At 60.6% G+C, this 22,076-nt stretch overlaps 6 protein-coding genes across 6 annotated transcripts; 4 read left to right on the top strand and 2 right to left on the bottom strand.

The window, feature by feature from the left end:
• Positions 1–2,352: 2,352 nt before the first annotated feature.
• On the top strand, positions 2,353–3,781 carry BXZ73DRAFT_74750 (uncharacterized protein; the record flags this gene model as incomplete). The annotated part of the gene is made up of 10 exons (XM_048022087.1): positions 2,353–2,423; positions 2,498–2,569; positions 2,633–2,698; positions 2,742–2,842; positions 2,928–3,004; positions 3,081–3,092; positions 3,273–3,422; positions 3,465–3,586; positions 3,619–3,641; positions 3,693–3,781. 10 exons carry the CDS (start codon positions 2,353–2,355, stop codon positions 3,779–3,781), a joined length of 783 nt encoding a protein of 260 aa, XP_047881763.1.
• Positions 3,782–8,173: 4,392 nt separating this feature from the next.
• BXZ73DRAFT_97915 (60S ribosomal protein L11) lies at positions 8,174–9,142 on the top strand (the record flags this gene model as incomplete). The annotated part of the gene is made up of 6 exons (XM_048027534.1): positions 8,174–8,186; positions 8,330–8,412; positions 8,471–8,531; positions 8,604–8,704; positions 8,770–9,060; positions 9,134–9,142. 6 exons carry the CDS (start codon positions 8,174–8,176, stop codon positions 9,140–9,142), a joined length of 558 nt encoding a protein of 185 aa, XP_047881762.1.
• A 382-nt stretch (positions 9,143–9,524) lies between these two features.
• Positions 9,525–11,542, bottom strand: BXZ73DRAFT_97914 (Josephin-domain-containing protein; the record flags this gene model as incomplete). The annotated part of the gene is made up of 7 exons (XM_048027533.1): positions 9,525–10,615; positions 10,677–10,873; positions 10,924–10,974; positions 11,027–11,081; positions 11,204–11,312; positions 11,369–11,379; positions 11,446–11,542. The coding sequence occupies 7 exons, from the start codon at positions 11,540–11,542 to the stop codon at positions 9,525–9,527; spliced, it is 1,611 nt and encodes a 536-aa protein (XP_047881761.1).
• A 319-nt stretch (positions 11,543–11,861) lies between these two features.
• Positions 11,862–13,046, top strand: BXZ73DRAFT_40936 (autophagy-related protein 27; the record flags this gene model as incomplete). The annotated part of the gene is made up of 5 exons (XM_048018671.1): positions 11,862–12,125; positions 12,204–12,330; positions 12,383–12,662; positions 12,756–12,842; positions 12,932–13,046. The coding sequence occupies 5 exons, from the start codon at positions 11,862–11,864 to the stop codon at positions 13,044–13,046; spliced, it is 873 nt and encodes a 290-aa protein (XP_047881760.1).
• Positions 13,047–13,715: 669 nt separating this feature from the next.
• Positions 13,716–16,133, top strand: BXZ73DRAFT_97912 (uncharacterized protein; the record flags this gene model as incomplete). Its single annotated transcript, XM_048027532.1, has 3 exons — positions 13,716–13,774; positions 13,907–15,955; positions 16,040–16,133. The coding sequence occupies 3 exons, from the start codon at positions 13,716–13,718 to the stop codon at positions 16,131–16,133; spliced, it is 2,202 nt and encodes a 733-aa protein (XP_047881759.1).
• Positions 16,134–19,604: 3,471 nt separating this feature from the next.
• Positions 19,605–21,390, bottom strand: BXZ73DRAFT_97911 (FAD-binding domain-containing protein; the record flags this gene model as incomplete). The annotated part of the gene is made up of 7 exons (XM_048027531.1): positions 19,605–19,759; positions 19,839–20,243; positions 20,304–20,382; positions 20,448–20,729; positions 20,799–20,868; positions 20,923–20,936; positions 20,992–21,390. The coding sequence occupies 7 exons, from the start codon at positions 21,388–21,390 to the stop codon at positions 19,605–19,607; spliced, it is 1,404 nt and encodes a 467-aa protein (XP_047881758.1).
• Positions 21,391–22,076: the final 686 nt, after the last annotated feature.

Here is a 22,076-nt window from a genome sequence, read left to right as displayed (position 1 = left end):
CTGGATGCTGGGTATATGCGCAACCTTGACGAGCCTGAACGACAAGAACATCCATGTCAGCGTCTGATCCGCCAGAAGCAGCACAAGCACTATCGGAACAGATGATTCTAAGCGCGCCGATGATGGCCATGCGAACACTCGGTCACTGGGTTCCACGATACCGCGGGCGAACCGGGGCCTTCCCACTACCCGGAGAGCAGCATGTGGCAGGTTCATTGGCGACGATGAAAGCGCAGTGATATAGGACGAATGTCGGGTGATGAAGGCGAGCAAGTGATGGGGAGTGGACAGATTGGTGGCAACCAAGCACACGCACCACTGCAGTTGTCGTCAGCTTCGTGAAAAGTCTTCAGAGGATTTGTGGAAGTTGGAGGGTGGACGAGAGCGAGATTCTGTGGAGCAGTGTCGTGCCGTGAGATCTTGTCGCCGTTGCGCTTAGATACTCCGCCGATAACGAGAGTCATGTGCATGCAGAAAAACTGCATCCAAGAGAAGAAATATCTCAGTACGCGTCTTGCGGTAGAGATTCGTCGACCGGGCTATCGGCACGCACCAATCCCTAACCATCTCCACGGTTGAACACGACTGCACGTCGCCAGTGGCAACCCACCCATGCGGCGCATCAGAAGGCAGAAGAGAGGGTGATGTGCAAGCATCTTGCACAGGGAGCACAACAACGATGGGAAATATGCAAGCTGCTGGTGACGGGAACGTGTACGGTGAGGGGAACGAGGTGGACGACACATGCGCAGACGCCAGGCTATGAGTATTCTCACGTGACATTCATCGTGCCTCAAGCGCCAATCGACAAGGCTGTGACGTCATAAACTCCTTCCCGCCCAAATATTCAGCAACATACATACTGGAGTTTCAAGCAGGTGTTGGTGCAACAACGGTACTGGTACAGATCCATAGACACATCACAGGGCTACAGAACGGCTAACTTCCGTTTAAATAACGACGTGGAAGACCATGCCCACAGTGACCAGCACCGCGCTCGCAAGAAGTCCACCTTCCGCGCCAAGTCCACCTTCCGCGCCAAGTCCACCTGTGGGCACTGGGTAGCGACACAGTACTAGACGCGTCACGATCCCGAACTGTGAATGGAGTCCACCTCTTTTCAAAAGAATTCTATGTCCCATACGCACTTGAAGCTTGTGAAGCTCCACCCACACGGAAGAGACTGAATATTGAAACGTTAAAAGACCTACCGCGGGGATGTCAAACATACAGGACGCGTGAGGTGGTAATCTAGCAAGAAAAGAGGAGACTTGCGAGCATCAGAACCGAGCGCTAGATGGCCGGATATACCCGAACATATTGACGACTCCGCCCGAAGCGCGCGACGAGTCTCGGTCATTTTGCTCAACCCACGATCTGCAAGTGCAGTGATCTTGCTACTGAAATGGTGCGTAGAATTCCATTGAAACCTCGAAGCCCTCATCTTGGCTATAGATACACAGTGCTTCGAAATGCGACGATATTTCATGCAAACTCTGGTTCACGTTCATGTCTTGATGACACGCCTGCATGCGGTGTGCCAGCAACGTTTCCTCAGTGGACTTTCACACACAAAACATTTCTCTGGGCGATGCTTTGAGCTTCATGTGTGAAAAATGGAACTCAACACGGTGCCCTGCTTGAAGGTACGGAGACAGCATGTGTGTTCAGACGCAGCCCAGCCTGGTTCGGTATCGGAAGTGTCACACTTGGTTCCCTATCCTGGACATCCGATGCTGACATCCCCCAGGTCTTCCTGCTCGGGCGTCATTGAAATGAGAGTGATCATCGCCCCAGAGCTCGACGAACCGTAGGACGCGTAGAGTGTGGGGGTTCGTCATGTTCCTCTGCGCAACGGCCGTCTGATGATGCAACCCTCAGCGGAGGGCAGACCTCGCACCTCTCTCGGAGCATGCTGCACGCTGTCGCAAGCCTCTTTCACCGGCTGTCAGCACCTGCGGCTGACGCCTCTATTCTTGTTGCTGAGAGCAAAGCGTCTCTGGCGTCTCACTCGGGTATAAAGGCTCGCCCGTCGTCGCCACTAGACCCTCAGAGCTCGCTCTCCCCTCTTCCCTCTCCAGGCTCTCCTCTCTCCTCTCTCTTGCTCCAGCGGCATTCGCCTACGTGGTCGTTCTCGCAGGCGATCAAGCATCTCGCGACTATCTGGTGAGTAACCCTCACCAGCTTTCTTCTTTTGTGATTTTGCTAGCATGTGCTGAGGGCGGACCGCGGCTCGCGTTGGTCTGCAGATCCTCTTTTTCGCAAACCAGAAGCGCACGTACACCATCGAGTGAGTGACCCTCACCAGCTTGACTCTTCTTTTGTGGTTTTGCTAGCTTGTGCTGATAGCAGATGGATGTCGCCGTTCACCTGCAGCGCACCACTGAACACGAGATCTCGGTTTCGTCGATATTTTACCTGTTGTGAGTAACACTCACCAGTTTTTGCTTAGCTAGCTTGATGCTGAGGAAATACTTGCGGGGTCGTTCCCCGGCAGGCATTTCACGCTTCGGACCACTGTCAGCCCAACCCCGCAGACGCAAAAGTGGAAGCGAGTTATCTTCGTTTGGTGAGTGATCCTCACCAGCTTCTTTTTTGTGGTTTTGCTAGCATGTGCTGATGACAGACGTAGGTCGCCGTTCGCCCGCAGCTCGCCTCTGAAGACGAGACCTCGTTTTCGCGTGGTATTTTCCATGTGGTGAGTAACCCTCACCAGCTTGTTTTCTTTGTGGTTTTTCTAGTATGTCGATGCTGATAGAAGGTGACCGCTGGCGTCGTTACCCGGCCGCTCCACCAGCCCGACCCCGCAGACGCAAAAGCGGAAACGAGTTATCTTCGTCGCGTGAGTGATCCTCACCAGCTTGTCTTGTTTCCTGTCGCTTGCCAGTTTGTGCTGAGAGCAGACCCGCATCAGCATCGTTCTGCAGATGATCTTCCGACCCGCATCCTCAACTCAAGGCAGGATATGCTCCTCCATGGCGAGTCACTCTCCCAGCGCGCCTCTGTAAGCACATACGCTGAGAACGGACGCCGCCCAAGGTGTTAGTGCGCCCCGATTTCCTTCCGACCTGCACTCCCAGCATTCGTCCCCGGTGAGTGACCTCCCAGCGCGCCTCTGTAAGCATATCCGCTGAGAATGGACGGCGAGCGTTCGTTGGACTGCAGAGCACTCTACTAGGATCACCCCGGCCGCGGCAAGACCTCTTTTTCGCGTGGTATTTTCCTTGTGGTGAGTAACCCTCACCAGCTTGTTCTCTTTGTGGTTTTTCTAGTATGTCGATGCTGATAGAAGACCGCCGGCGTCGTTCCCCGGCAGGTATACCACGCTTCGAACCACCAGCCCGACCCCGCAGATGCGAAAGCGAAAGCGGGCCACCTTCGATAGTCAGGTCATCGATTTCGCACGCAAGGCACCTCGCAATGTGAGTAACGTCTCACCAGCGCACTTGACCAATGCGCTGAAGAGGGAGGACGAGCGTCCTCAGCCTGCATTCTACTTTCGAGAACGAGAACGCTATCGATCCAAGTCGCGCGGTATGCCCGCGCTTGCCAACACACTCGGACAGCAAGACGGCGGATGCCTATTGTATGCCCGTGACCCCATTGTCACCCTTGCAGACACGAAGATGCGATAGCTCCGGGTGAGTGATCCTTAACAGCTTTTCTCGTCTCTTTCCTGTTTGTGCTGGGAGTGGCAGACCCGTACCGGCATCGGTCTGCAGACGATCTTCCGACCCGCATCCTCAGCTCAAGGCAGGCAGTGCTCCTCCATGGCGAGTAACTCTCCTAGCGCGCCTCTGTAAGCACATACGCTGAGAATGGACGCCGCCCACGGTGTTAGTGCGCCCCGATTTCCTTCCGACCTGCACTCCCAGCATTCCTCCCCGGTGAGTGACCTCCCAGCGCGCCTCTGTAATCACATACGCTGAGAATGGACGGGGAGCGTTCGTTGGCCTGCAGTCCGATTTACAGAGCACTCTACGGTCGCCCCGGCCGAGGCTCCGAACGGCACTGCTGGTATGCATGGAGTTTTGCTTCCCCCTCGTTCCGTGGCATACACCACCACTCTCGCGGAGTACGCTGCACGCCATCGCCAGTCTCTTCCACCGGCTGTCAGTAGGTGCGGCTGACGCCTTTGTTCTTGTCTCTGATACCGACGTGTCTCTACCGTCTCCCTTGGCGCCCCCAGATCCTGAGAACGTGTGATCTCCTCCTCTCCTCTCCTCTCCTCTCCTCTATCCTATCTCTTCTCGAGTGCTCCCAATCCCGGCCCAGTGACGCTCGCCTGCGCGGTTATCATTGCAGACGATAAAGCACGCGAGTCGTGACTCTTTGGTGAGTAACCCTCACCAGCTTTCTTCTTTTGTGATTTCGCTTCCATGTGCTGAGTGCGGGCTGCGGCTGGTGTGGTTCCGCAGATCCTCGTTCTCGCAAATGAGAACCACACACACACCTTCAAGTGAGTGGCCCTCACCAGCTCGTTTTCTTTGCGGTTGTTCTGGCATGTCGATGCTGAGAGACGGAGGTCGCCGTTTACCTGCAGCTCGCCTCTGAAGACGATACCTCGCTTTCGCGTAGTATTTTCCCTGTGGTGAGTAACCCTCACCAGCTTGTTCTCTTTGTGGTTTTTCTAGCATGTCGATGCTGATAGAAGACCGCCGGCGTCGTTACCCGGTAGGTATACCACGCTTCGAACGACCAACCCGACCCCGTAGACGCAAAAGCGGAAGTGAGTTATCTTCGCGTGAGTGATCCTCACCAGCTGTTCTTTGTAGTCTGCCCGTTTGTGCTGATGACATACCGCCGGTGTCGATGGTCAGGTCGTCGATTTCGCACGCAAGGCACCTCCCCATGTGGGCAACGTCTCACCAGCGCACTTGTCCAATGCGCTGAAGAGGGAGGGCGAGCGTCCTCGGTCTACGTTCTGCTCTCGAGGATGAAATCGAACCAAGCTATGCGGTATACCCGCCTTGTGAGTAGCCCTCAGCAGCGCACCCGGACAGCGGATGCCTCTGGTCAGCAGCTCAGCTTTCAATACGCAACCTCATTATCACCCCTGCAAACGCGAACACCCGATAATCCCGGGTGAATGATCCTCACCAGCGTTTCTTGCTTTTGTTGCTTGCTTGTTTGTGCTGAGACCGTATCGGTATCGGTCTGCAGATGATTCCCGACCCGTCTCAGCTGAAGGCCGGCTGTATTCCTCCCCGGTGAGTAACCCTCCCAGCGCGCCTTTGTAAGCACATTCGCTGAGAAGAGAGGGCGAGCGTTCGTTGGCCTGCACATCAGCAAAACGAGGGGTGCCCGATCGAGCGCTGTGGCGCCCGGCGAAAGCGGATGATGTCAGCTCGGCAGACGCCAGACATCGTCGGTCCGGAGGTCCAATGATCGGACACGATCGACTTACGTAGTGTAGGGCTCTGCTCGACCGGTGATAATCTGGTAAGACATTTTTTGAGAGAGCACTGGGGAGCCAGTTGTACTATGGTAGATGAGACTCATTCCTTGTTTCTTCACGCTAAGAAGGAGCTAGAGTGTAGTCAAAACATCCTCGGTACGGGCGCTGGTACTACTAGTCTCCCAATTCTATCCACGCGCGCGTCCGCAGGACTCGACTCCCGACCCCGCCACCATCGCAGACGCCCGCGCGCCGGCTCTCGTTGCACCCTCGCCCTTCGCACCTACGTCGCGCCTCCCCGAAAATCGCCCTGCAAGGTGCCGCTACACAACACGCCATATCTCCGACTCACGAGGGACCCCGACACAACGCGCCGGTGTCACGCGCTCTCCGTCAAGCCTCGCGCCCCACCATCCCCGAAGTTCCCATCGTGCTTATCCTTCTCTCTGCTTGCTTTCCTCTCATCCCCTCCGTGTTCGCCCACTTCGCTCCCTTTCTTCTCCGCGACACCCTCGGACCTCCTGTCCCACGGTACTCGTGCCCTGATCAGATTCTCGGATCTCCATGTCTCATGGAATCGTCTCCCTCACCATATCTGCAATGATATTGGATTTGTCGGCCAGTTGATATTATTGCTGACGAGGCTCTCAGAGGCTCATGGGGGCCGGTGTCGCTATCAGTGGGTAAGGTGATCTAGATGTACATCCTCGTTGCCACCCGGTTCAAGCGCAGCTCATCTGGCAACAGTATCCTGGTCGACATGAACTCCGCTTAACAAGAACATTTATATCACTGGGGCCCGCACTGCAGCAGTACGAACCTCGTTTCCCCCGTTATGTTTCCCCCTGCTTCGCCAATCTTCGACAGACAGCAAGTGCGGCACCGCCAGTGGTGTTAAACCGGTTCATGAGGAGTGGAATACGACTTCTCAGGTGAGCGCCTCCCCCACACTCAACGCGTCCATCTCCCCGCGCTCAACCGATACACCCCTCCACGCCCTACGCGTCCACCTCCCTCGCTCCCTCGCTCCCTCGGTTGCCGTGTCCCTTAACCAGCTTCGGCCCCTCCGTCTGCGCCGTCCACTGGAATAACCCCAGGTTCGAGGCCCCCGCTGAGCGCGCACGTTGCCCACACACAGCTCAGCGCAGCGCGACGTCGGCATGTCGCAAGCGACTTCGCTGGTCCTCAGTGTACGTACCATCCCACTCCTCTTCCGCCCGCCCCGCGCTCACTGCGTCCCGCTTGAACCATCAACTTCAATGTCGCGCTCACTGTCCCCGCGCTACTCGGCGCCTGAGGCTGATTTGACTGAGACTGGAAGTACGTCTTCCCTCTCCCGCGCCGAATCCCAAACCCCGACGCTGATGCCAAGTGTTCAGCTTCTTCAGCTTCTTCGCCACACTCCTCTTAGTGCCTAAGAACAGAACCCGCGTCCCGATGCACACCCATGCGGCGTACCAGCTTCATGCGCTTGACCTTAACCTCCGCCGGCCGGTCCTCGGGCAGAATGTCAGGGACACGCCGCCGCCGGCCGCTGTATGAGCACACAGAGAGTCGGTCTCAATCCCGCTGACATGGCGACTACGCATTGTCAGCATAACATCCGACGTTTTCCTGTCGCTCTCTTCAATGTGTAGTATGTACCTTACTCGATATAAAGTAGCAATACAATGGTTTGTGCTGCACACCTGCTATGAGTGTGTGCATGATTTCGGTGGATTGTACCGCACCAGGCATCCGGTGACCCGTTATATGGTCTATAATGGACGTCAGCACCTGTGTCTGATCGCACTCGATAGGTCTTTGTCGGGTCAAGAATGCACTGTAGTATAGCGGCTGCGCAGATAATGTTAGATCATATACAGGCCAGCTAATGATCATACACACACCGGGATTCGATCTGACGTTCACTGGCGTCTGACCATGCCCGATCGGACGGTGTCTTGTCCGACAGATGCAGATGAATGCTGATCGTCGCCGCCGTTAATCTACCAAACATGGATACTATCGGATCATTGCTCGTCTGAACTACAAATAATGATAGCGCTATCTGACATACTACAGTGTACTACAGAGCCCTGTCGTGCATGCACCCATTTTGCTGATGCAGTCCGATTTCCGGAGCGCTGTAGGGTCATCGGGCCCTGCCGCTGGTCACGGAACTGGTACGGACGTCAACCCCTGCCCCGCCCTCTTTCCGCGACAGATCAGCGGATCGATCGTACTACCCTACCTTGGATCATTGACAATGACATTGTCGCTCTTCAGTTTCAATACGTCAATGATCCCGACGTGCATATCTGTCTACAGTGGCTGCTCGGGGCAGGGATAGCACAGCGCCGCGGTGTGGACAGGTGCCGGTGAACCCGGGCCAGCTGTTGTATTCGACGCCGTCGTTGGTGTGCAGTTCACTTTCCAAGGCACGACCTTTCTCAGCGCGCACGCGCTGCAGCTCTATGTCCGTGCCCCTGCGCCACGATTTCTGCTTTGCCCTCATGCTATACGCTCCAGTGGCCGACTGCACCGAGGCAGGCCCCGCGCGCGTCTTTCAGTTTGCCGGTAGTACTATGTACATCTACTGGGGTACCGGTTCGAATTATTATATACCCTGATCCAATGATTATCGCTCTTCTCGACCAACATCTTATACCGAGACCGAACCGTCTTCCACTGCACCGCTGAGTTCCGCCGCCCCTCATTTCTTCCGTAGTCCGGTTATGGAAGTACACCGACTGCGCTACCCTGAATCATAACACCGCACCAACAACGGAGCCAATGGCGAGCTATTGTAAGTTCGCGCCGACGGACTCGCCGCGGAGCTGGGGAGCAGAAGGGCGAACTTCCTCAAGCGCCCGCGGGCTTGCATCAAGGCCGCCGGCAATTGCCGGTGGGTACTGTACAGCAGTTCCCAAGCCACCTGCCCACGCCCAGCCGCACACAGCGTGGACGAAGGCACCATCGACGACACCGACCCAGCCGACAGCGACAAGACTCCGCTGCTTTCAAGATGGTGCGTATGCTGCCCTTGGGGTCGTAACGCCTGCGTGCTGACCTTCTGCCGTTGTGCCACAGGCCGAAAAGACGACCCCCACGAACCCCATGAAGGAGCTTCGCATCGACAAGCTCGTTATTAGTGCGTCCATCACCCCCTCTCTGCGCCCCGCCCGTCGTCCTCAACGTCCCCCTCCCCTTGCACCCTCCCCAGACATCTCCGTCGGCGAATCCGGCGATCGTCTGACGCGGGCGTCCAAGGTCCTCGAGCAGCTCACCGGCCAGACACCGGTTACCTCCAAGGCGCGCTACACCGTCCGGCAGTTCTCCATCCGCCGCAACGAGAAGATCGCCGTCCACGTCACCATCCGCGGCCCAAGGCCGAGGAGATCCTCGAGCGCGGCCTCAAGGTGAAGGAGTACGAGCTCAAGCGCGGCAACTTCTCCGAGACCGGCAACTTTGGCTTCGGCATCCAGGAGCACATCGACCTGGGCGCCCGCTACGACCCCACGATCGGTATCTTCGGCATGGACTTCTACATCGTCATGGGCCGCCCGGGGGCGCGCGTCGCACGGAGGAAGCAGAAGAAGGCGCGGGTGGGCTTCCAGCACAAGATCCGGAAAGAGGACTCGATGGCGTGGTTCAAGCAGCGGTTCGATGGTATCATCTTGGTGCGTCTTGCTGTTGTCTGTACGCATTTCACGGGTCGCTTATGCGAGCGAATGTGGTTCTGTGTCTGTGCAGGCGAAGTAGAGGTTTTGTATCATCACTGTTTATGCTGTCGCCGTATTTTTCGCTATGACCCTACTGCACGCGCCATGTACCACATGCACCAAAAGCACCCTACTTTTCCTGCGCCTCAACTGAGCCCGATTTTGTGTGAGTCTCTCCTACGGCCGCTATAGCACCAGGAGGCGTCATCGTCTACACTTGGGTGCATTCCGATATTGTCCAAGGGCTTCACCTCCTGAACAGAGCTGCGGGGGTTGGACAGAGATGTCACTGCAGTTATTACATGCCTACATGAAGACTTCAAACCGGGCTAGAGCAGTTGGAACAATGTCCAGGCAGTTGTCCTCTGTTGTACACACTTGATATTTCTACGAGTACACCGACATCTACGCCACTGAGATACTCAACCCCCGAACCGGGCCAGCCTCCGCCTCCGAATCTCTTCCATGCTGAGCTGCTCCGGCTCCGGCTCGTCCGCAGTGTCCTCTGACTCGGTCTCGAAGTCATCCGACGGCTGCCGCTGCAACGGCGGCGGCTGCAGATGACTCTGCGCCGGGACAGGCGGCGGGACCGTCTGCGTGTGTGCCTGCGCTGGCGGCGGGCGCGACTGTGGGAACGCGCCGGGCTCGGGGACGACGAAGCCCTCGGGCGCGGACTCGAGCGACGCGCGTAGCGCAGCCTGCAGCTCCGCGTCCTCGTCGTCGTACATCCGGTGCTGCTGCCACTGCGCCTGCGGGGGCGCGGGCGCAGGCTCGCGCGCCGCAGGGGTCGCGGCTCCCCCACCGTCGTCGCCGTCGTCGTCTTCGTCGTCTTCGGCGCCGGCTCGCGCCATCGCCTCGCTCTCCGCGATCGCGCGCCGGAGCATCTCGTCCTCGTCCTCATGCGCCTCTTCGCCGGCGGCGCGGCGCCCCGCGCGCGCGCGCGTCGCGGCGTCGATGCGCGCGATCTCGTCCGCGAGGCCCTCCTGCAGCGCGAGCTCCTGCGCGCGGCGCATCTGGTCCGCGACGCGCCGCTGCCGCGCGATGCTCGCCGCGACGGGGTCGACGGGCTCCTCGTGGCGCGGGGCTCGGCGCGGGGGCGCGTAGTCGTCGTCCATCTCCTCGTCCTCGTCGTCCTCGTCCGCGGGCGCGGGCGCGTGGTAGCCGCGCTCGACGGGGACCGCGGACGCCGTGCGGGAGGGGAGGCGAGCGAAGGGCGTGCCGGACGTCGACGCGGATGAGGGCGCGGCGGTGGGTCGCGACATGGCGGCGGACGGCGGCGGCGGCGGGACGTAGTCGTAGTCGCCGTTGGTGAGCGATGCTTGGAGCGCGGCTTGGAGCTCCATGTCTTCGTCCTCGAAGCCTGCGAGCGTGGCGGCCTGGCGCGAGGAGGGCTCATATGTGGAGCTGTGCGGGATGTCGTCGGGGAGCCCGCCGAAGATGTCGTCCACCTCGACGCGCGGAAGGGCGAGCCTGGTGGACAGGTCGGGCTGGACGACGGCGAAGATGGTGTAGCCTGGAGAAGGGGGGAATCGTCACGGATACAAGTGGGGCAGACGACGGGGAGACGCGCTCACCCTCTTCTTTGGCCTGCTGGAGGAACATGCCTAGGTAGAGCTTGCTGATGCGCTCGGGCGCGGCGTTGGAGGAGTTGAGGTTGAACCAGTGTCCGCCACCGGGGTCGGCGTCGAGCGCGGGGTTCGGGGAGACGTTCCCGAAACGACGGAGGGTGTACCAGTGTTGTGACTGGTTCAGGACGAACGCCATCTGCGTGCTGGGGAGCATGTGAGGACCTGTCTCTGCGTAGGGATCTCCACGACGTACTGTGGGTGATCATGGTAAGGTCTAAGCTCCCGAGCGTCCCAAGGCACAAGACTGGAGGGAATTCAGTGATGCACTAGCAATGCAAAGTTAAGGGGAAACTTACGAGAGGTTGAAGCTGTCGGTGAGGGCTTTCTGGAGCACTTGCACGGAGAAAAACCCTGGAAGAGCGCTTGAGTCCCTGGGCCGCCACTCGCCGCCACCCGCACAGAAGAGGCCTCCCCGGCATGCATGCCGCTCCCCGCAAACGACTGAACACCCCAAAAATGGACGTGCCACTCACCAGTGTCGTCCATGTTGTTGCTCGAGGTCGCACGCTCGTCGACGTCGAGCTGCGTGCTCTCGTGCTCGTCGAGCTCCCGGGCGATCTCCGAGAGATCCGGGGCGGAAAACTGGCGTGCACACTCGTCAGGCGAGCTCACAGATGCGCGCGGATCGTACGACTGACATACTGGCCTTCTGCGGGGGCGGGGGGCGGTCAGCGACGCGCACCGGATCGGCCGTAGCAGTGGCAGTGGCACTCACGGAGGAGGGAGTTGAGGGCGTGCTGGGCGCAGAGCATCTCGCCGGGCTGCTGCCGCTCATGGTAGATGAGCGGGACGAGCTGCTGGATCGTGTCCATCGCGACCGGGAGCGCGGTGGCGGGCGTGGAGAGGTGGTGGGTGCGGGGAAGGGGAGTTGCGCGTCCTGCTGGTGCTGCAGGCGGAGGAGTACGCGGCCCGCCTGAGCCACAAGAGCCGGGCGCTTCAACGGGGGACGCGACGCGCGCGTCAAGTCGCTGCTGCCGCCCACTGCCTCCAATTGGTCCGACGGTGAAGCCTGCTCTCAAGTATCTTCAACTTGCTCCCTCTTCCCTTCCTCCCCGTCCCCGCCTTCGTCATCTCTGCCGATACGTCTGCTCCAGCTGCGCTGATATCTCCTTTCATTCTTCCCGAATCCACATGACGCCCCTCCACCGCCACCCCGTCTCGCGCCTCGCACTCCTCGCCTTCACTGGCCTGCTCGCCGTCCATGCCGCGGACGACGACAAGCCGTTCGACTGCCACGTGAAGATAGGAGAGTCCCAGTTTGACCTGACGAAAGTCGCGGGCGAGCACTCGGTATCTCGCAAGCTCGACCTCCCCCCGTCCACCATCACCGACAGGCTCACTTTCAACCTCTGCAAAGACCTGGTTCCCGCGGACAAAACGCCCGCAGATGAGAAGGTGCGTGTTGCCTTGGGCTTCGTGGACAGTGGTGTGTAACGCGTGCGGTCCCTGACGGGGTTGTGTCGCATATCGCAGTGCGGAGCGAACGCGCGGGCGTGTCTCGTGCGCGAGACGTCGCGGAGCGGCGGGAGCTCCAGCGTCCTGTCTGTCATCCAGGTCGCCAACTCTTCCTCCACCACCGTCACTTCGAAGATACTGTCGTGTACGTCATCTTGGTAGTTGGGAAGGCATTGTGTTCAACCTGCCCCTTGTAGCACCGAAGGGTGTCGAACTCTCGTTTGGCGGTGCCCCATATCCCCCTGTCCACGGCGGCGATCTCATACCACAAAGTTTTCACGTCAAGCTGCTCTGTGACCCCGAACAGAGCGAGCCGAAGTTCACATCATACGACGGCAAGGACCTGTCCATCGAATGGAGCGCGCCCGCCGGCTGCTCCTACACCTCCGCACCAGACGACGACTCCAAACCATCCGACGGGGGTTCGGAGCCGAGTCCTGAGCGTGTAGGGTCGGGGCTCGGGTACTTCTTCCTGCTGTGAGCGTCCTTCCACTCCGTAATCCCCGTTTGTGGCACGCGACGGCAGAGCTTAGCCGACAAGAGACTGACCCAATCGGTCTGACAACCCAGGTTCTTCCTCGCGTTCGCCGTGTACTTTGCCCTCGGAGCGTACTACAACTACTCAACATACGGCGCGACAGGCTTGGACCTCATCCCGTGCGTACTCTGCTCCCCGCACTGCCTGCCCCCCTGCGCATCGCTCCCCTCTCCACGTACGCTGCGCCACAGCGCTGACCTCTGCGCAGACACCGCGATTTCTGGCGCGAGGTGCCGTACATGCTGCGCGACCTTGTCGCGCACCTGTGCTCCGCCGTCCGCCCAAGACACAGCGCGAACCGCGGGGGGTACATGGCCGTATGATATGCCCATCGGCTGCGGTACGTGCGCCTCGTGGTGGGGCGCGTTTCGACTTTCTGCGGTGCGTCTGCGGACCGGGTCTTGGAGGATGGGGACGAGGACGGCGACAGGGGTTGCCTGCCCCTTGGCGTCGCCACTGGGAGGATATGGGGTTCGGGCGGGTGTTGGCTATGGCATGGGCTCGGGACAGTGGGCGTGCACATTCCTTTTTCTATACTCTACATCTGCCTTGGATACCTCGTGGTACATCTGCATCGCAAATATTCCCTATGGTCATCGATTTCTAATCATCGATATCTCGTCCGATTGGTGGAGTGGAGTCTGAGTGGGTGTGGGTGGTCGATCTGGAGTGCTTTGGATCTGGGCGCGTGGCCTCGCCTGGAGAGCTTCGCGGAAGCAAAGTGGCTGCTGTGCTCGAGCCACCCCTCGAGGCTTCTGTGGCACCAACACCCGCTTTCGGTCAAATACCTGGCATTCGCCCGAGAGGACGGCCGAGCTTTCGGCGCGAAACACGAAGACACGGCCAGTTCTGCGGACGCCGTGCTCGGGCCAGGGTCCTGGGGTGTCGCGGGGGCGGCAGATCTGCTCTAGCCGAGTCGCGTCCCCCGGACGCGCCTCACTCTCTCTCTCTCCCACCCCCCGACTCCTCCTTGCCGCCTGTTGTTGTTCGAGATGAGCCCCGCGTACTACGTCGTGTTCAAGGGAGACCCCCCGGGGGTATATGCCTCATGGTGCGTCGTCCGTCACCAATCCCGCCGGTCTTTCGCATGGGGCCGGGCCCGCAGCACCGTCCGAGTCTGCTGCTGCTCGTGCCGCCCGCTGCTGTCGTCGATCGTGCCATTGACGGTGTGCGGTGTGGGCAGGGAGGAGTGCGCCCGCGCGACGCAGGGCATCTCGAACGCGGTCTACAAGCGCTGCAAGACCTGGCAAGACGGCGTGGATCGATGGATCGTCGCGCACGAACGAGGCTGGCTCGAGACGGTCGAGCGCGCCCCGGCCGCGTGGGACCCACAGAACCCGGTCCCGCGTCGCAATCCGATACCGCTGCCCGCGGTCGCAGACGCGGCGCCCAGTGGACTTGGACCGGCCGGGAAGAACGAGATGAAAACAAAACTGAGTGCGTCTGCGGCCGCTGGACCTGTCAGCCGGACGAGGTCGGGCGGTGAGAGCACCGAGGATGGGCTTGCGAAGCGACTTGCAGACATCGAGGCTGGGGTGGCGATGGGGAGGGCGGACAGGGAACGCCGCCGCTTGAAGGCGTCGGCGAGCGTTGACGAGCGAAGGATGGGGCCCGCGCGCGACCGGCAGCAAGAACGCAAGAACCCGAAGAGCAAGTCGAGGGACGGTCCCCAACCGCTGGCCAAGGCGGCCACGGCCCCTCCCCAAGTCTTCGCCTCTGCATCAACTGCGTCGGGAGCAAGGGTGATCCCGGTCGAGAGACCCTCCAGTCCGATTCGGTCCAGGTCGAAGGGCAAGGCCAAAGCTTCGTCGACGGTCCTGTCGTCGTCTCCTCCAACCGGTGTGACGCAAACGAGGAACATCTTCTCTTCCGACGAAAGCACTGCAGACGCTCTGGACTCGTCTCCCCGCTACGCGCAGACGTTAACGTACTACTCCCCGAGCATCAACTCGGAGTATAGTATGCGCTCGCCGTCGATTGCATCCAGCGACTGCCGCTCGCACCTGTCGTCCCCAGTGTCGGACTCAACGCAGTACTTCCCCGAAGACTTCTTGGCCCGTCAGCAACAGAGGGAACGACAAAGGTTGGCCGCAGAAGAGGCGAAAAGACAGCTGTCCGATGAATCTCGTGAGGTAGAAGACCGCGAACTGTCTGAGTACGACACCGCGCCCAACACGCCCATGCTGAAAGACGGCGCATTTCCCGGAAGAGTTTTGGCGGCAGGTCGTGCGGGGGGTGATGGGAATTCCGGTGCGAGTCGCAAGTCGCGTGAACGAACGTTTTCAAGGTCGTCGCCCGCTACAGGCCCCAGCTCCAGCTCCAGCCCCACGAAGCGCAAGAGGCCCGTCGCGCGCACCCAGAGCGACGCAGCGATCCAGACCGAACCTGTTCCCAAGCGCAAGCCGGTCTCTACAGGTGCTCAGACAGATGTCGTGCCGGAGAGGCATTTTGTCGACGGAGGCAATCAAACCTCTCCTTCGGTTCCCGTGTTTGCTGTCCCAAGTCCCGGTGTGCCTTCCAGTGTGTCTTCAAGCTCAAGCTCAAGCCGCCGCCCAAGGCCGCAAGCTCAAGCCGCCGTCCCTCGGGTGCCTTCGCCGCGGACAGTCCCTCTCGACACGCCCTGCGTCTGCCCGATTCCCCAGTGGATCTGCCTCCAGTGTTCGCGCCCCCCGGCCGCCGCGCCGCCGCAACCCGTTCTGCCCGCCACGTCCTCTTCGCCCACCAGCGCGTCCGGGGCGCGCCGGTCGCGCACGACACCCACCCATCGCGCCGCGAGGTCCCCGCGGACCACAAGCCCGACCGGGACCACCTCGCCGTCGCTCGACGCTGTGACCTCCTCCACGTCCTTCGCGCGCGCCCTCGCCGGCTCGTCCGCCTCCTCGTCGTCCGCGTCATGGCACTCGCCCCCGCCCGCGTCGTCGATCTCCGCGCGCTCCTCCGCGACCCCGCCCGCCTCGCCGTCGCCCTCCCCCACGCCGTCCGCCAAGACCTCCGTCGGCGGCGCCTCCCCGCACCCGCACACGCCGCTGCTGGGCGCGAGCGACCGCGCCGCGCCGCCGTCGGCGCACCTCCGCGCGCGCGCGGCGCTCGGCGCGCTCACGTTCGCCCAGCCCCCGCGCGGGTGGGCGCTCGGCCCGGACCCGGACCAGGAAGACGCGATGGAAGGCGTGGTGCACGACGGCGGGTTCGACCCGCGCTCGCCGCTCCAGCGCGGGACGGGCGTGCCGGCCAGGTGCGTGTCTTCCTTCCTTCCCTCTTGCGTGCGCCTGGTGTCGTCGTGTTGAGCTGACTAGTGGGTTTTGTGGCACTTGCGCAGGTCGGGGGTGTGGCACGCGAGGGAGCGGCCGTCGCCGGCGCTGTCGCCGCTTCCGATGCCGTCGGCGTTCGAGAGCATGCTGTTCTCGCAGTAGGAGATGGAGGCGTCGAGACCGAACGTGGAAGGAACGAAAACGAAAGGGTATTTATGCAGCACACCGGTTGATGCTGTAGGTTGTCTTCGCCCCAGGCTAAGTGGTATGGTAGAATGTTTGTGCGCTCTGACGCTTGTAGAGGTCCCAGGAGGAGGTCGAATTGGAATCGAAACATGCCTTTCGCTCTTGCAGCGGGGTCAAGCGTGGGGGACAGGCGGCACTCGCGGTGGTCATGGTGGACGTTCAAGGTCAAGTGGTGTCTTTTTCAGCGGGGGCGCACGCAAACCGTGTGCCCCTCAGTTTCTAATCTGGAATCCGGATCAACGACTCAGTCACGTGCCTCATGTTTCGACTCATTCGTGCCGCATTTGGGAGGACGTGCACAGCGTCCGTGGTGTGTCACACCCAACGGGGCCGTGGGCAGTTCGGCGATGACGTGTCTCCGAGTTTGTTCACGCGATGATTGCGACATGAAGATTGCGGCCGAGCAGTACTTGCGCGTGTGCATGTGGTCCGTGCGGGCGCCAAATGGCAGACTGGGTGCACTGCAATTCAACAAAGTAAAAATACATGGGGGCGAACAGAATGCGGACGAAAGGACAAGTGGGCATACGAGTCGCCGAACGCCCTATATTTGAAGTGCCACCGCGAACAACACAATAATATGAGTGACTCGGGGACCTTGCGGGGACCTGTTCAGATTGGACAGCTGTATTCCATGGCCCGGCGATATCGTTAGCAGCATCTCAGGGCTGGGTCAACTACCATGCGTACAGCGAGCTCGGCTTGAGCGCGCCAAGCACACACTTCAGACACATCCACGTCGGGAACATCCGCGCTGGAGAGCGACAATGTTGTCCTCAAGCGGCTCTACTCAAGCACTGGGGTAGCACGATCGACCTGCTAATATGTTGCGGGACGAGGGCAAAGTGGAAATCGACATGCGTACCAGTTCCGCGGCCGGGGTGACCCTGGAGCGCTCCGGAAAATGGACTGCAGGCCAACGAACGCTCGCCGTCCATTCTCAGCGCATGTGCTTACAGAGGCGCGCTGGGAGGTCACTCACCGGGGACGAATGCTGGGAGTGCAGGTCGGAAAGAAATCGGGGCGCACTAACACCATGGGCGGCGTCCATTCTCAGCGTATGTGCTTACAGAGGCACGCTAGGAGAGTGACTCGCCATGGAGGAGCATATCCTGCCTTGAGCTGAGGATGCGGGTCTGAGGATCATCTGCAGAACGATGCCGGTACGGGTCTGCCACTCTCAGCACAAACAGGAAAGCGATGAGAAGAGCTGGTGAGGATCGCTCACCCGGAGTTATCGCCTGTTCACGTTTTCAAGGGTGACAATGGGGTCGCGAGCTGCATACAATAGGCATCTGCCGTCTTGCTGTCAGCACATGGTCGGAGTGCGTTGGTAAGCGCGGGAATACCGCGCGACTTGGATCGATAGCGTTCGCAAAGGTGGAATGCAGACTGAGGACGCTCGCCCTCCCTCTTCAGCGCATTGGACAAGTGCTCTGGTGAGACGTTACTCACATGGGGAGGTGCCTCGCGGTGAGATCGATGACCTGACCATCGACACCGGCGGTGTGTCATCAGCACAAACGGGAAGACTACAAAGAAAAGCTGGTGGAGATCACTCACGCGACGAAGATGACTCGCTTCCGCTTTCGCATCTGCGGGGTCGGGCTGGTGGTTCGAAGCGTGGTATACCTGCCGGGAAACGACGCCGGCGGTCTTATATCAGCATCGACATACTAGAAAAACCACAAAGAGAACAAGCTGGTGAGGGTTACTCACCACAAGGAAAATACCACGCGAAAACGAGGTCTTGCCGCGGCCGGGGGGACCCTAGTACTAGAGCGCTCTGCAGTCCAACGAACGCTCCCCGTCCATTCTCAACGCACGTGCTCACAGAGGCGCGCTGGGAGGTCACTCACCGGGGAGGAATGCTGGGAGTGCAGGTCGGAAGGGAATCGGTGCGCACTAACACCTTGGGCGGCGTCCGTTCTCAGCGCATGTGCTTACAGAGGCGCGCTGGGAGAGTGACTCGCCATGGAGGAGCGCAGCCTGCCTTGGGCCGAGGATGCGGGCCGGAAGATCATCTGCAGAACGATGCCGATGCGGGTCTGCTCTCAGCACCAACTGACAGGCGACAAGAAACAAGACAAGCTGGTGAGGATCACTCACCTGGTCCGCTTCCGATTTTGCATCCGATGTGGGGTCGGGCTGACACTGGTTTGAAGCGCGAAATGCCTGCCGGGGAACGACCCCGCACGTATCTTTTCAGCACCAAGCTAGCTAGGCAAGAACTGGCGAGTGTTACTCACAACAGGTGAAATATCGACGAAACCGAGATCTCGTGTTCAGAGGTCACTGCGCTGCAGGCGAACGGCGACATCCATCTGCTATCAGCACATGCAAACAAATCACAAAAGAAGAGTCAAGCTGGTGAGGGTCACTCACCGGTCGAAGAGTCGCGACTGGCGTGCGTTGTCGCCTGCGAGAATGACCGCGATGGTGGGCGCCACTGGGGCGGGACTGATGGGAGAGAGGAGAGGAGGGAGGAGAGAAGAGAGGGAGAAGAGAGCGGGTTCTGAGGATCTGAGGGCGCCGTCGGGCGAGCTTTTATACGTGAGTGAGACGCCAGAGACGCTTTGCTCTCAGCAACAAGAATAGAGGCGTCAGCCGCAGGTGCTGACAGCCGGTGGAAGAGGCTGGCGACAGCGTGCAGCACGCTCCGAGAGAGCTGCGAGGTCTGCCCTCCACTGAGGGCTGCATCATCAGACGGCCGTTGCGCAGAGGAACATGACGAACCCCCAAACACTACGCGTCCTATGGTTCGTCGAGCTGTAGGAAAAGGATTACTTTCATTTCAATGGCGCCCGAACAGGAAGACCTGGGATGTCAGCATCGGATGTCCAGGAAAGGGAACAAACTGTGACACTTCCGGTACCGAACCAGGCTGGGCTGTGTCTGAACGCACATGTTGTCTCCGCTCCTTTGGCCAGGGTGCTGTGTTGGCTCTGTGTTGATCGCGGTGGACAGAGATGAACTGATTTGACCGGACGTAATCGATGAAATCGAAGTGCTGTGTCCCTGTTCAAGGTTCCGATCTCGTACTACGCACCGATTCAGCGCGGTAGTCGGGGCATCTGGAACAGGGGCGCACAGAGCCAAGAAGCCAGCACATGTAGAACCACTGGCGAAGCCAAGACAACAGAGTGAACGGACTCAGTAGAATCACTCAGCCAAGGTCCTGCATCTGAGGGAGGTCAGCATCCAGAGACAGGCAAGGCCGTTACTCACACGTAGGAGGGATCGACCGCGCGGCGCCATCTGCAACTGCGGAAGCGACATCGTATGTCTCATTCATCGCATTCTCGTTGAGCCCAGCATTCGTACATTGATTGATACATCTTACGTCGTACACGTCGCATCCGCTCGACTTCGCCGACACCACCGCCCCTACGCGGCCGGGTCGATGTTGAACCACTTGTTGAACACCTGCTCGGGGTCGTACGCCTTCTTCACCTCCCGCAGCCGCGCGTAGTTGCTCCCGAAGTTCACCTCGGCCTTGCTCGCTCCCGCCGTCGCAGGCGCGCCCTCCTCCCCAGCCGGGTCTACATCCCGCAATCACGAGCGCTCGTCAGCCACCGCCGCACCGAGCGAATCCGAGGCACGCCGGCGCCGCGCACTCACCGTCGCTGTAGTTCCCGTACGCCAGGTGCGCCTTGTCGCCCGCGACGAGCGCGACGAGCTCCCGCGCGGCCGCCTGCGCGTACGCCATCCGCCCCTCCCCGTCCTCCTGCATGAAGACGGTGCAGAGCGCGTTCGGGCCCGCCCCGCGCCGGTATGCCGTCTGCGCGTCCGGCACGGCGTCGACCTTCCCGAGGGAGTGGTACTCGAGCAGGAAGCCGATGTGGTAGCCCTCGGGCGCGGAGAGCTCCGCGGCGCGGGCGAAGACGCGCGGGAGGAGCGCGCGGGGGTACGTCGCGGGCGCGAAGGTGCCCTTCATGTACACGGCCTGGCCGGGGGCCGCGATCGCGTTCTGGAGCGAGTTGAGCTCCTCGTAGGGCCGCTCGGCGGTCGCGTCCATGACGGGGCCTGTGGCGGGGCACGGGATGAGAAAAAAAAGGGTGAGGCGTGCGAGGGCAGGGGGCGCACCGATGTCGAAGAAGGCCTTGAAGTTGTCGCGGCCTTCGGCCTCGGAGCCGTTGTAGAACATGAAGGCGACGATGCACGGCTGCGGGACGACGCCGAACCTGTGTCACCATTGTCTCCACATCGCATACGTGCGTGAGCACTCACCGAACGGTCCATGGGGCTGCGCGTGAACGCATGGATCATGCCCTCCTTCTCGGTCGTGCCGTTGTTCCACCACGCCTCCGTCACATCCAAAAACTGCTCGAGCTGGTGTTCGCCGAAGACGGCCATGCCGCAGAAGACGGTCCGGCGCTGCGGGTGCAGCTGGAGCACGAATTCGGTGACGACGCCAAAGTTCGAGCCGCCGCCGCGGAGGCCCCAGAAGAGGTCCGGGTGCGAGGTTGGGGACGCAGTGATAACCTGGCCATCAGCGGTGACAACGGTCGCCTGTAATAAGAAGCGCGCGCGCGAAATCAAGAACTAGAGCCCGCGCGCCGAGTAGATGTAGGAACGTACTTCGAGGAGGTTGTCGATCGCCAGCCCATGGGCGCCCGCGAGCCATCCGTACCCTCCTCCAAGCACAAGCCTGCGTGACTTTCACAAAACCCGCTGATGACCTTGGAGGACAAAGCACACTCACCCGCCTACCCCAGTCTGCCGCGCGCGAAGCCCCGTCAGCCCTGGTCGCCCGCGAAAGTGCAGTACTCACATGGTTCACCGTCCCGCCCACAGTCGCGAGCCCGTGCTCGATCGCCGCCTTGTCGACTGCCCCCCACAGCGCCCCGCCAGCGACATACGCCCTTCGCGCGGCGGCGTCGACACGCACGCCCGCCATGTGCCGGCCGAGATCGATGACGAGCCCGCCCTCGACGCTCGACGCGCCCGAGGGGCTGTGGCCGCCACCCTTGACGGCGAGTTGGAGGCCCTGCGCGCGGGCATACGCGATGGCGAGCGCGACGTCGCCGGGGGAGCGGGGAAAGGCAACGAGCGCGGCGCGGCGCGCGGCGTTGCGCGCCCAGCGGACGATCGCGGCGGGGTAGGCGGAGTCGGTGAGGCCGACGAGGTCGCCAGAGAAGGAGGATTTGAGGGACTCAAGGTTGGGGGACATCGTCGGAATTGGGAGGGCGAAAGATCGAGGATGGTGGAGGTAGAGGCGAAAGGAGAGAGAAGAGGTGTGAGAAGCAGGAGCTTGGGATATCTCTTTGGGCGGGTGAGAGCGACCACTGCCCATGGGATTACAGGTGCACAGACGAACGAGGCGAGATGTGGTTTAGTGTTGGCTACAAGGATGAAAGAACGTCCTTTGCGGGGTTTAAAGGTGCTGTATGCATCTCTGTATAACCGGTGTCGAGAACTGGCGGCCATTTCGTCGTCGATGACGGTGACGGAGACAAGATTCAGAGGGACAGTCGCGTGAGAAGTACATCAACGAAGCCAGCGTTTACATACGCTGCGACTTTGCCGCCACCACCGTCAAGTGCATGATGCATGTGTTAGAAGTCGGCGGCTCGGTCGGGGTCGGACGAGGAATAAGATGCAATCGATACGACGCGGTTGGTCCCTATGGGCACCGGGAGGCGAGTACAGACGGACGCGGGGGAGAACGAGGTGGTGGGGAAGGGCAAACGCGTGAGGCGAGTGCGGGACGAGGGGCGGCGGCTATCTACGGGATGACTAAGCGCTGGTACCGTACGACCGAGCTTGCTAAGTATGCGGGCAGATTCCAACAGGCCCCCACAAGCGAGGGCGTATAACGAGCACAAATCGAGGGGAAGACGGTGGTACAAAATGCGA

The sequence above is a fragment of the Epithele typhae genome, assembly GCF_022376455.1.
Source record: "Epithele typhae strain CBS 203.58 chromosome Unknown BXZ73scaffold_5, whole genome shotgun sequence".
In the NCBI taxonomy this organism is placed as follows: domain Eukaryota; kingdom Fungi; phylum Basidiomycota; class Agaricomycetes; order Polyporales; family Epitheliaceae; genus Epithele; species Epithele typhae.
This window is presented reverse-complemented; position numbering and strand designations above follow the sequence as displayed.